Source organism: Loxodonta africana, chromosome 7, assembly GCF_030014295.1.
Source record: "Loxodonta africana isolate mLoxAfr1 chromosome 7, mLoxAfr1.hap2, whole genome shotgun sequence".
In the NCBI taxonomy this organism is placed as follows: domain Eukaryota; kingdom Metazoa; phylum Chordata; class Mammalia; order Proboscidea; family Elephantidae; genus Loxodonta; species Loxodonta africana.
Genome location: NC_087348.1, coordinates 73,652,530 through 73,665,109, shown reverse-complemented (window position 1 = coordinate 73,665,109; position 12,580 = coordinate 73,652,530). Strand labels below are relative to the sequence as shown.

The 12,580-nt window shown below is 40.6% G+C and overlaps 1 protein-coding gene across 2 annotated transcripts in view; it reads left to right on the top strand.

Annotated features, from left to right (window-relative positions):
• SWAP70 (switching B cell complex subunit SWAP70) overlaps window positions 1-12,580 on the top strand; it is an 85,065-nt gene that overhangs the window by 46,817 nt on the left and 25,668 nt on the right. The window contains exons 1-2 of one of the 2 annotated variants that reach the window (XM_064288446.1): window positions 1,726-3,239; window positions 3,470-3,643. In XM_064288446.1, the coding sequence (XP_064144516.1) occupies window positions 3,506-3,643 (138 nt within the window). In that variant the 5' untranslated portion in view covers window positions 1,726-3,239; window positions 3,470-3,505. Of the gene's footprint in view, window positions 1-1,725; window positions 3,240-3,469; window positions 3,644-12,580 lie in introns of those variants that run through there. The other variant, XM_003412006.3, reaches the window with a different exon arrangement.

Sequence of the window (12,580 nt, the reverse complement as noted above, 5' to 3'; positions counted from 1 at the left end):
TGGTTGGATCACCTTTCTTGGGAATAGGCATAAATATGGATCTCTTCCAGTCAGTTGGCCAGGAAGCTGTCTTCCATATTTCTTGGCATAGACGAGTGAGCACCTCCAGTGCTGCATGTGTTTGTTGAAACATCTCAATTGATATTCCATCAATTCCTGGAGCCTTGTTTTTCGCCAATGCCTTCAGAGCAGCTTGGACTTCTTCCTTCAGTACCATTGGTTCCTGATCATATGCTACCTCTTAAAATGGTTTAATATTGACTAATTCCTTTTGGTATAGTGACTCTGTGTATTCCTTCCATCTTCTTTTAATGCTTCCTGTGTCGTTTAATATTTTCCCCATGGAATCCTTCACTGTTGCAACTTGAGGCTTGAATTTTTTCTTCAGTTCTTTCAGCTTGAGAAATGCCGAGCATGTTCTTCCCTTTTGGTTTTCCATCTCCGGCTCTTTGCACGTGTTATTATAATACTTTACTTTGTCTTCTTGAGAGGCCCTTTGAAATCTTCTGTTCAGTTCCTTTGCTTCATCAATTCTTCCTTTTGCTTTAGCTGCTCGATGCTCAAGAGCGAGTTTCAGAGTCTCCTCTGACATCCATCTTGGTCTTTTCTTTCTTTCCTGTCTTTTCAGTGACCTCTTGCTTTCTTCATGGATGATGTCCTTGATGTCATTCCACAACTTGTCTGTTCTTCGGTCACTAGTGTTCAATGTGTCAAATCTATTCTTGAGATGGTCTGTAAATTCAGGTGGGATATACTCAGGGTCATGTTTTGGCTCTCGTGTACTTGCTCTGATTTTCTTCAGTTTCAGCTTGAACTTGCATATGAGCAATTGATGGTCTGTTCCACAGTTGGCCCCTGGCCTTGTTCTGAGTGATGACATTGAGCTTTTCCATTGTCTCTTTCCCCAGGTGTAGTCAATTTGATTTCTGTTTGTTCCATCTGGCGAAGTCCATGTGTATAGTCGCCGTTTATGTTGGTGAAAGAAGGTATTTGCAATGAAGAAGTTGTTGATCTTGCAAAATTCTATCATTAAATAGTATCAATAAATAGTTTTAAAGTGAAAAAAAAAAAGAAAAAATTTTCCCTCCATGGGAGTAATTATATGTGATGGGGGCATGGACAGTGGTGACAGACTAAACCAGGGTGCTGAAAGCAGAGGTTCCTAGTCCTAAAGACTGGCTTTCCAGGCATAAATTCTAGTTAGAGATCAGGAAACACTTCTTCCTGCAGCTAGCTGGTGACTTCTTCCTTACAGTACACATGTCACTTTGTTCATACCTCTCCAAAAAGAAATGCTTTTTTCGTACTGTTTTTCTGCCTCCCCGAGTCATGTTTCATGTAGTTCCAGGATATGGCTTCTAAAATGCAGATTGGATATGTTGTTCTCTTCAGCTCTTTCAGTACAGGTTAAGTCCGGTTCCTTAACATGAATTGTAAGGTTTTTCGTGATCTGGTCTTCACCTAATTTTCTAGCCTCATCTTTCCCCGTGCCTCATGCAGTGGATGTTTGTCATTTTTCTGTGTGCCCAGTATCTGAACTCTTTTCTTATGTTTGGGAAATTCCACAGGGTCTTGGTGCAGGATGAGACCAGTCTCATACCTCTGAAACTAAAAAGTTGGGATACTCCTGGCCTTCCTGGAAGCTAGCGCATGGAAGCGTGTCCCAGGCTCAGCCAGTGGGACTGTGAATCTGTAATGAGTGAAACAAAAGGTCAAGGACAGGGTCAGTGGTAGCAGTGATACTAGTGGTAGTGCCCTTGTGTTTCATTAGCAGTGGTGTCTCCACCAGACTGTTCCTGTAAGTGGCTTTGGCTGTGGTACTGACTTGCTAGCCTGCTTGGTACCTGCCCATTTTCAGAGCCTAGATTCTCCAGACCTTCTGTTGAATCTGTGAGGTTACCCAGTGTTGTTTCTTTTTTGTTTGAAGGAACCCAGGGAGGTTGCTGTTACTTGCAGAATCCTAACTCATACCACCTAGTGCCTCATTTGCATTAAACTTTATATAGTTCTCCCAAACTGACCGCGGTTGTCTCCACCTCTGGGCTTTCTCACATGCTGTTCTATCTGGAACACCCTTTACTCCATTCTTCATCTGTTGGTCTCTTGATGGTTCTTCATGACTCAGCTCTGTTGTCATGTTACTTTTTCTATAAATCTCAAGGTCAGGCTTGCTTCTCAGTGTTCCAGCAGAATCCTCTGCTTACCTCATACTGTATTATAATTGTCTCTATGTTATGTATCTTTGCATAGTCCCTGGCAGTTAATAATTACCATCTAAATTTTATTTGTTGAATGAGTGAGAAACTCTGTTGAATTAGTGTTATATAAAAATCCATCTATTTGCATATCTGTTTTCCCGCATTAAGCTGTGAGTTTTCTAAGAGCAGAGACCAAGTTCTTCTTCATCTTTATAATCTTAATTTATAGCTCAGACTCATAGTACATGCTGAGGGAATTCTGAGTGAATGAACAAGTGAGTGAATGGCAGGACTGTCTTTTTAGAATTTCAGGTAAAACCAGATTCTACGCCAAAGAAAGTATCTTTTTGACCTTATGGGTGAAGACGAGGTATCTACATATGCGTCATATTGAGTAACTGACATCCTCAGCTCCTTCTTTGTACCAGGAGTCGGTAGTCTATTTGGAAAGATGATATATACACATAAAAAAAAAACTAGGTTACAAGCCAGTATTTTATGTGCCAATTGAGTGACATGGACAGATGCAGCTTAAGTGTCAGGCTAAATATAACATTATTACTTGAGCCATTGAAAGTGTGGTACTGTCATGGATTGGATTGTGTCCCCCAAAAATATTTGTCAACTTGGCAAGGCCATGATTCCCAGTATTGTGTGGTTGTCTTCCATTTTGTGATCTGATGTAATTGTCCTACCCAGACCCTTGTCCTGTGTGTTGGAAATCTGATATAAAGGGAGTTTCCCTGTGGTGTGGCCTGCATTGCCTTTTATCTTACAAGAAATTAAAGGAGAGAGAAGCCAGCAGAGAGAGAGGGACCTACTATCACCAAGAAAGAATAGCTGGGAGTGGAGCATGTCCTTTGGACTTGGAGTTGCTGTGCTGAGAATCTCCTAGACCCAGGGGAAGATTGATGCCAAGCCACATGGAGATTCCCAAGGAATGGTGGGCCCATAGATGTTGAAAGGAGACAAGGACCTTAGAGAGAGAGAGCCTTCTCCTAGAGCTGGTGCTCTGAGTTTGAACTTCTGTCCTCCTAAACGGTGAGAAAATAAATTTCTGTTTATTAAAGCCAACCACTGGTGGTATTTCTGTTATAGCAGCACTAGATAGCTAAGACAGGTACCTAGAGCACATACTTTGGAAATGGTTCTTGATTAATTGGATTGATTAAAATGGAAGCCTCTAGTAGCCTTTGTTTTTGTTTTGTTTCGCTTATATACAGCTTATTTTGGACTAGTTCATTGTGTTTTTCCCTCATTGTTTTTTTTAGGTCCAAGACAACTTTGACAAAATTGAATTCAACAGGATGTGTTGGACCCTCTGTGTCAAAAAAAACCTCACAAAGAGCCCCCTGCTTATTACCGAAGAAGATGCATTTAAAGTATGGGTTATTTTCAACTTTTTATCTGAGGACAAGTATCCATTAATTATTGTGCCGGAAGAGGTAAGGTGTGGCTTCGGGAAGTTTTTAAATGGCTATTTTAACATTTTCTAGACCCTAGTTTGGAAGTATTTGTGCTGATTCAGTATAGACATGGAAGGAAATCCTGGACTAGTGTTTTTTGGATCAGAGGCAAAACAGCCTGAATCCAAAAAAGTGTAAAACTTAGTAATTTTGAGGCATGTAATGGCCTTGAAGATTTTCAGGTTGGGTGGAACTCTTCCTCTCTGAATTGCTATAATTATAGATGAATCCATCTTCATGTCCAAAGAGTCTTTTTTCATAAAAGTCACAACATAATTTCCTGTCTCCTTGTATCTTGTCAAAACCGTAATAATTGGCCAAGTGATGCTATATGGGAAATACAGGATCCAGAATGTAATTCCCAAGGCTGTTTTATGCGAGTGAATACCACTCTTGTTTCAGAGTCTAGGCTGATGACTTCTTACTGTACTTTTCTAAGTAAATGAAAAAGGACATGTGCTTGGTTTATTCTGGATTATTTTTCCTGAGCCTTCCAAAGGCGGGGGAAGCCCACAGGAGTAAGGTTTTCCGTTCTATCGTATAGGCATGCCTCATTAAAGCAGAAAGGAGCTCTTGTGTATCAGTGGTTAAGTGCTTTGCTGCTAACCGAAAGGTCAGTGGTTTGAACCCAACAGCAGCTCTGTGGGAGAAAGATGTGGCAGCCTGCTTTCATAAAGAGTACAGCCTTGGAAACCCTATAGGGCAGCTCTATTCTGTCCTGTAGTGTTGCTATGAGTTGGAATCGACTCGACGGCAACGGGTTTGGGTTTTTTGGTATTATGGTAGAACATTTAAAAAAGACTAATAATATGCAAAATTAAAATCAGCCATAGTCCTTCCATTTAAAAAAGTCATCTGTAATCCATTAACCGTGGACAAATTATTTAACCTCTTTAATTCTTAATTTTCATGCTTATAAAATAGGGCTAATAATAGTGCTTACTCTGAGGATTATGAGGTTGTTTGCTTAGTTCAGTGCCTGACACGGAATATGCACTTAGTGTGTTAACTCCTACCAGTACTGTTAGCGCACACATTTTTTGCACACTAGTCTGCTTATTCCCTTAGGATAAATTTCCAGCTGCGAAATTCTGAGTCTTAAGAAATGTACACTATCAAGATGTTTGATGAACAAGGCAAACTTGCCTTTCAGAAAGGCTGTACCAGTCTATGTGTCTGCCAGTAGTGGGTAAGGGTGCCCGTTCTTATCCATCCTACCAATACTGAGTCTAGTCTCTGATTTTCTGGCTCATATTCATGTTAGGAGAATGCCTGACATCTGTTTAAAAGTTCACACTACAATATTTTGTTTAAAATCAGCAGGCATTTATTGACTCAATGGCAGCAGGCTTTTTTTTTTCTGTCTTTTTTTGGTATCCTTGTAGTGCTGTCCTGTAGTCACCTAGAAGTGTACATCTGGAGCTTGTGAGAGGCCAGGGCTGGGGACAGAGGGGAAGCCATGGGAATATGTTGCTCAGGGAGGACGAGAATGTAGTGGGAGAAGAGAGGGCTGAGGACAGAACCTCGAGACTGTTTCAGCAGCAGAAGGAGGAAGTAGGTTTGGTTAAAGGAAGCTGAATTGAACAGTCTATGAGGTTGAAAAAGAACCCAGGAGAGTCATGGGCCCCAAAGAAAGAAAAAGTTCTAAGAAACAGAAAAAATAGTTACTGTGGCATTAGATGTTGCAGAAAATTGAGAGGGTGGTGAGTGAGAAGTTGCCTTTGGATTTAGCAGTTAGGTGGCCATCAGTTATCAGGGAGAGAGCAGCTTCATAATAGAGGTGGGAACAGTATCTTACTGATTAATAACAACGATGATGCAATTAATAACGATGATATCATTGTGCATGTGTGGGAAATGAGAACTTAAATGTGCTATAGAATTTTTGTCTAAGAAAACTGCCTAGCTTAATACAGAGACATGTAGAAAGGAATGGAATGTCAGTAGGTGTAGAAAAGGTCCACCAATGGTATTTTTAAAACCCAGAGGCTGCTGGGAAGAATTATGCTAAATAAAATCTCTGGTATTTCTTTTATGACGCTTCATGGTTACACTCAGCGTTCCAAATTTATTTGTGCTTTCTTTGGAACTGGGGATGTGGGAGTGGATCTCTTACCCTTGAAATTTTAGTTCTTTTCCATGATGGACTTGAAAAAGTAACCTTATCCTCATTTCAGAATTAGAAATTTAGTGAGTAAGGAGATTGATCTTATTCCTTGAGGCAGCACTTGCTTGATGTGAAAGACTTGTCGTTGGCTTTGCATTATCACTGAACTACAGGCTGTGAAGAGGGCCAGTCAGCCTCAGCTTTGTGACTGCTCTGCCTAAGAAACTCAAAAGATTATTGCTCCAGGTTGACTGAAGAACTGGGACCCACGTTAAGCCTCGATTGTGTGCCATAACTCTATCCTTTCTGCAGCCTGGAACCCAGCTAAGACTCCTCAGCATACTTAATTTCATTTTTGCAGACTGACAGGGATGTCTTGGTGCTCTTTCAAAGAAGTCAGTCTCATTTGAAAAGAGAACATCTCTCTTAGGCTTGTTGGAATAGTCAGGCAGCATACTTCATCATGCTGTTGTCTGGGCTTCCTCTATGTCTTTCACCCCCTTAGCATTTGTTCTTGTTAGAAGCAGAATTAGATCTAGGGTTTTTTTTTTTTTAATTATTTTTTATTGTGGTAAAATATACATAACATGAAATTTGCCATTTTAACTATTTTTGAGTGTACAATTCAGTAGAATTAAGTACATTCACAACGTTGTGCAGCTATCACTACTGTGTTTCCAGAACTTTTTTTTCTCATTCCAAACAGAAACTTAATAAACCATTAAACAATGACTTCCCATTTACCCTATTCCCCCCAGCCCTTGGTAACCTCTATTATCTGTCTCTATGAATTTGCCTTTTCTAAGTACCTTGTATAACTGGAATCATACAGTATTTGTCCTTTTATGTTTGATTTTTTTACTGCATAATGTTTTCAGGGTTCATCCACATTGTAGCATGTATCAGAACTTCATTCCCTTTTATGACTGCGTAATGTTCTATTTTACATATACCACATGTTGTTTGTCCATACATCTCTTGATGGACATCTGGGCTTTCATCTTTTTGGCTATTGTGAGTAAGATTTAGTTTTACCGATTATCCCTCAGTGGCCAGGAGCACTTGTGTGGGAAAAGAAGGGACCATTTGAGATAGACTTATATGCAGTTGCATTGTCTGGATGCTGAACCAACCTCTTGAGGTTTAAGACATGGGCATTTTTTGTCCTGTATTTATTAAGCTCTTAACATATATCCTGACCTTTGACCAAGTACTGTAAACTCAAGGTCACTCTATATTAAGGGAAACATCAGTCATAATATTTCTCAAGGTAGCCATTCTCTGTTAGAATTTGCTTCCCTCTTAAACATTTTAACAACAGTCTAAAAACTTCATTTGAAATAATTTTAGCCTTACAGATTTTCATAAAATTTAACATGAAAACAGATACATTTTAGAGATAAATTTTAAAGCATAATATCTTAATTTGTCATGGGTGTAGACCTGAGTTTAATTTGCAATCTTACTGACCGCTTATAGGCTTTATAAATTTAAAGTAATTTTTATGGTGTCAATAATCTACCTATCATAATGATCATTTGCATTTTAAGTTCAGAGTGTATTTTAAGAAAGTCTCTCCCCCGCCAGCTTCTATCAATACTGTGTGAGATAGAAATAATAATGGCAGTTGAATGAGTAACATAACTGGTATAAATAACAAGTTTGCTTTTGACTCAGTTTTCCATCACCCAGAAAGTAGTCTCAAGAATGTTAAACATGTAAGTGACTTACATGGTAAGGTTAAGGTGTTTCTACCACACAGAACTAAAAATAATAGTGTATCTCCATTTGAGATGGTGCCATAATTTTTATCAAATGATATTCCTGGAAATGTGTGCCTGTAAAGTGTAGTTTTTACATTAGTATTCATTTCCCACTGAGCCAAGAACAAAACAGGATGTGTCTGCTATGAGCTTATTAGGAAGAATTGCCTTGACGTGATTAAAAATCAAATCTGAAATAGTTTTAAGAGACCCTAAATGCAATAAAAACTGAATTGTCATTAAGCTGATAAATGCCCCTTTTAATGATGACAGGGAAAGAACTTGTAACAAAATAAATTTTAGAGCTGGGGGCCTCGAAAATCACATGCAGCTTTAAAGTTTATTCTTTGTTATTTTTGGTGAAACTTGCCTGGGAGGAGGAAGTAAGCTGCTTCCTGAAACTGAATGAGCTCTTAGAATTGATGCAGGCCACTAACATGACAGCACGTGATTTATTGTTTAGTGTAATTGAATAGTAGAGAATAGGAATGTTTGTCTCTCCTTGGACCAGTGTAATGAATCCAAAGATCCTCGAGTTATTTGGTTATGATAAGTATATGATTGTGTTTGGAGTTAACAGAAAATGAAGCTAGCTTTGTTGTCTGGTGCCGTCCCTGGGAATGCTGAGCAGATGCTAGGCGCTGATGACCGCTTCTGAAGGGCCTGGGAGGGCGCTTTCAGAAAGGTTCAGGGTGACTGGAAGGCTGCCTCTAGAGTTGAGTTTGCTACTCACAGGCACTTCCTGAGTTACAAATATTATAAAAGATTAGCCAGTACACGAGAGGAAACAACCTCAGGGACTCTTGAGTGTGAGGGGCTTGGATTCACTCACACTGCTGGTGAGAAAGTGCTCAGGAGGGTTTCCTACCTTGTGGTACAAATGGTCAGCAGGCTATACCATCTTGTCACGCCCACTGTTAACCATCCTGCACATGTACATGGCTGTACATGCATGCTTCCTTTGGCTTTCCTGCTGAAACTTCTAGTTGTACCTGCACTGCCTTTACCCCAAGTTGTAGTCAGGCAGCCTGGGTCCTTCTTTTTGTTTAGAGATATTGAGCATGTGAAAGAAAGAGATGAACTTAGGGCTTTAGAGTCATAGCTCAAGCACCACATAAAAGATCTCAAAGTTGCCACTTGTGCCTTGAAAGAAAGCCTTATTTATTGTATAATAGAGCTGATATTGCCGAAAACCAAACCTAGAGCCTTATCGGAAGAGTGGCTAATTATCAATGCCATCTGAATTCCCAATCTTGAATGGTGTCTCAAGTTAAAGTGAGGGCACCGAATGGGAAGAAATGGGATCCTGAAACTTGGGATGGGGACATATGGGCAGATGGTCAGGAAGCTATAGGGACATTGAGCTCCTAAATTCCATTGATTCACTCCTGCCAACAGAACTCTTAGTCTTCATCTGAAGAGATTACTCCATCTTTGTCTAAGCCACACCCCGCCCCCAGTAAAACCATTATACTTTCCACCCCCACCTAATAAGATTAACCTAGCTGTGTATGAAGAGCTTTTGTCTGAGATATTGTCTGGGGGAGCCTTTGAGTCATTGCCTGGGGCATCACCTGGGGCAAATGCCTTACAAGAGATTGCCAAATGTCCCCAGGACTCACCCCTACCATCTGTTTTTGCTTCTAGACCTATTTATTATTACATTATTAGACACCATTAGGTCGGTTCCGACTATATCGACCAGAATGAAACATTGCCTGGTTCTGCGCCATCCTGACAATTGTTGGCTATGTTTGAGCCCATTGTTGTAGCCACTGCATCAGTTCTATCTTGTTGAGGGTCTTCCTCTTTTTTGCTGACCCTCTGCTTTACCAAGTATAATATCCTTCTCCAGGGACTGTTCCGTCTTGATAACATGTCCAAAGTATGTGAGATGAAGTCTCGCCATGTTCACTTCTGAGGTGCATTCTATCTATACATCTTCCAAGACATATTTGTTCGTCTTTCTGGCAGTCCATGGTATGTTCAGTATTCTTTGCCAACACCATAATTCAAATAAATTAATTTTCCTTTACTCATTGTCCAGCTTTTGCACACATATGAGTTGATTGAAAACACAATGGCTTGGATCAGGCACACCTTGGTCCTCAAAGTGACGTCTTTGCTTTTGAACACTTTAAAGAGGTCTTTTTCTGCAAATTTGCCCAGTTCAATAAGTCATTTAATTTCTTGACTGCTGCTTCCATTCGTGTTGATTGAGGATCCAAGTAAAATGAAATCCTTGACAGCTTTGCTGTTTTCTCCATTTATTATGATGTTACTTATTGGCCTAGCTGTGAGGCTTGTAACTAGACTTAAGTCCCAGTGAGCCCGAGAAGATGAAGTACATACAAAGTGTGACCCAGGAGGAGGTATACTACACTCCAAAAGAACTGCTTGACTTTTTTAATATATACAAACAAAAACCTGGGGAATATGTGTATGAATGGCTATTAAAGGTGTGGGATAATGGTGCAAAGAACGTAAGGTTGGATCAATCTGAGTTTATTGATATGGGCCCACTAACCACAGACCCTTCATTCAGTGTTTCAGTTCAAGAAGTTAGAAAAGGATCTAATAGTTTATTTGGTTGGTTCACTGAATCATGGATTAAGCCTATACTAAATCCTGTTGAAGTACCAGACCTGCCTTGGTGTACTATAGAAGAAAGTATCCAAAACATAGGGACATTGGCATGCTAGAGTAGATTTATCAGGTTAGACCCACAGATCACACATGGAATGCCCAGAGGACACACCTTTTACCACAATAGTGAGAAACATATTTGTGAAGGGAGCGCCAGCATCCTTGAAGACTACTGTGGTTGCTTTTTCACATAAGTCAGATTCAACAGTGGGAACTGCCCTAACTGAATTAAGACACCTAACTGCAGTGGGGCTGATTGGACCCTGTGGTGGTAGTGGCCCAGTGGTGGTGCTCAATTGACAAAGACAAGATGGGTGTGGTTACCATAATGGACAGCGGAGTCAAAGCAGTAATCAGAATAGCACGACTCCTGTGGACTTACGGCGTTGGCTACTTAGTCATGGTATCCCTAGGAGTGAAATAGATGGGAAATCTACTAAATATTGGCTTTATCTGTACAAGTGGAAGAATTCTGTTTCTGGGTCTCTGGTGGGTTCTAAGGGTCTTACTTCTAACAAGATCCTAGGTGATGCCAGTGCTGCTGGTCCACATACCTCACTTTGAGTAGGAAGATCCTAGAGGATGTAAGACTTGAGCAAATACCAGTTAGGCAGGTAGAGAGGTGGGGAAAGATATTCTAGACGGAGGGGACGGTATAAGGAAAGGCACAGAAACATGAAAAAAATATAAGTGAGTGTCTCTGTCATCTAGTGCTGCTATAACAGAAATACCACAAGTGGATGACTTTAACAAAGAGAAATTTATTCTCTCACAGTCTAGTAGGTTACAAGTCCAAATTCAGGGCATGAGCTCCAGAGGAAGTCTTTCTCTCTCTGTTTGCTCTGGAGGAAGGTCCCTGTCATCCGTCTTCCCTCGGTCTGGGAGCATCTCAGTGCAGGAACCTCAAGTCCAAAGGACGCGCTCTGCTCCCAGCTCTGCTTTCTTGGTGGTATGAGGTCCCCAACTCTCTGCTTGCTTCTCTTTCCTTTTATCTCTTGAGAGATAAAAGGTGGTGCAGGCCACACCCCAGGAAAAATCCCTTTACTTTGGATCAGGGATGTGGCCTGAGCAAGGATGTTACATCCCACCCTAATCCTCTATAACCACAGGCAAAAATTATGATTTATAACACATAGGAAAATCACAAAATGGAGGACAACCACACATGGCCTAACCAAGTTGACACATATTTTTGGGGGACACAATTCAATCCATTACAGTGAGTAAACTACTTATAATCTATGGCAAGGGTTGGCAAACTATAGCTTGTCTGCGAAGCCCAGCCTGCGGCCTGCTTTGGTGCAGCCCATGTTCTAAGAGTAGTTTTTACATTTTTAAAGGGCTGTAAAGAAAATAAAGGAGCCCTGGTGATGCAGTGGTTAAGCTCTCAGCTGCTAACTGAAAGGTTGGCAGTTCAAATTTACCAGCTGCTCCATGGGAGAAAGACCTGGCACTCTGCTCCTGTAAAGATTAAAGCCTAAAAAAACCCTGTGGGGCAGTTCTCCTCCTTCCTATAAGGTTGCTATGAGTTGGAATCGACTCGACTGCACACAACAACAACAACAAACAGCACAAGAAAACGAAGAACAAGTATCATAGATATACAAACCCTAAAATATCTACTATCCAGCTTTTACGGAAAAAGTTTGCCAACCACTGAACCATGGTATTGGTGGTATTGATGGAGTATAAGATCCAAGGTGGGATATAATGGCAGACGTATTAGAGAAGGTGGGCAGGGGTATGATCACAAAGGGTGCAGAGGAGCTTGGCCTTTATCTTTGAGGTGAAAGGGAGCCATGGAAGTGTTTAAACAGGGGAGTGAGATGCTCAGGTTTTTGTTTTGGAAAAATCCCTCTGGTAGAATATAAATACAAGGAGCATCACTGGAGGCAAGGATACTGACAAGGAGGCCAGAGTGAAGGCAAATGTAGAAGGAAGGGATGGATTCAAGAACTGTCTGGGACAGAGTTTTTCATTCTCTTTTGACTGCAACCCATAGGAAGATATGCATTTCATATCATGACCCAGCACACACAGATATACACATGCAGCAGAACATTTCACCAAATAATACTTGTCCTTATTGTAGGTGAACTCAAGCAATTTTCATTTCATTCAAAAATTGTTGGCTCCAAAAAACCAAACCCATTACTACCCATGAATTGATCTCATAGTGGGTCATAACTCACAGTTTGAAAAACACTGATCTGGGGATGTAAAACTAGAATTTTGTGACTGATTTGATGTGAGGGGGTGGAGAACAAGGATCCTGGCATGGGTGAATGTGTGAATGGTGTTGCTTCTAACTGAAACTGATGATAGTGGGGGGAAGCTATTTGGAAGGTAGAGATGATGAGTTCGTTTTTGGACATGTTGAGTTTGAGAGCACTATAGGAT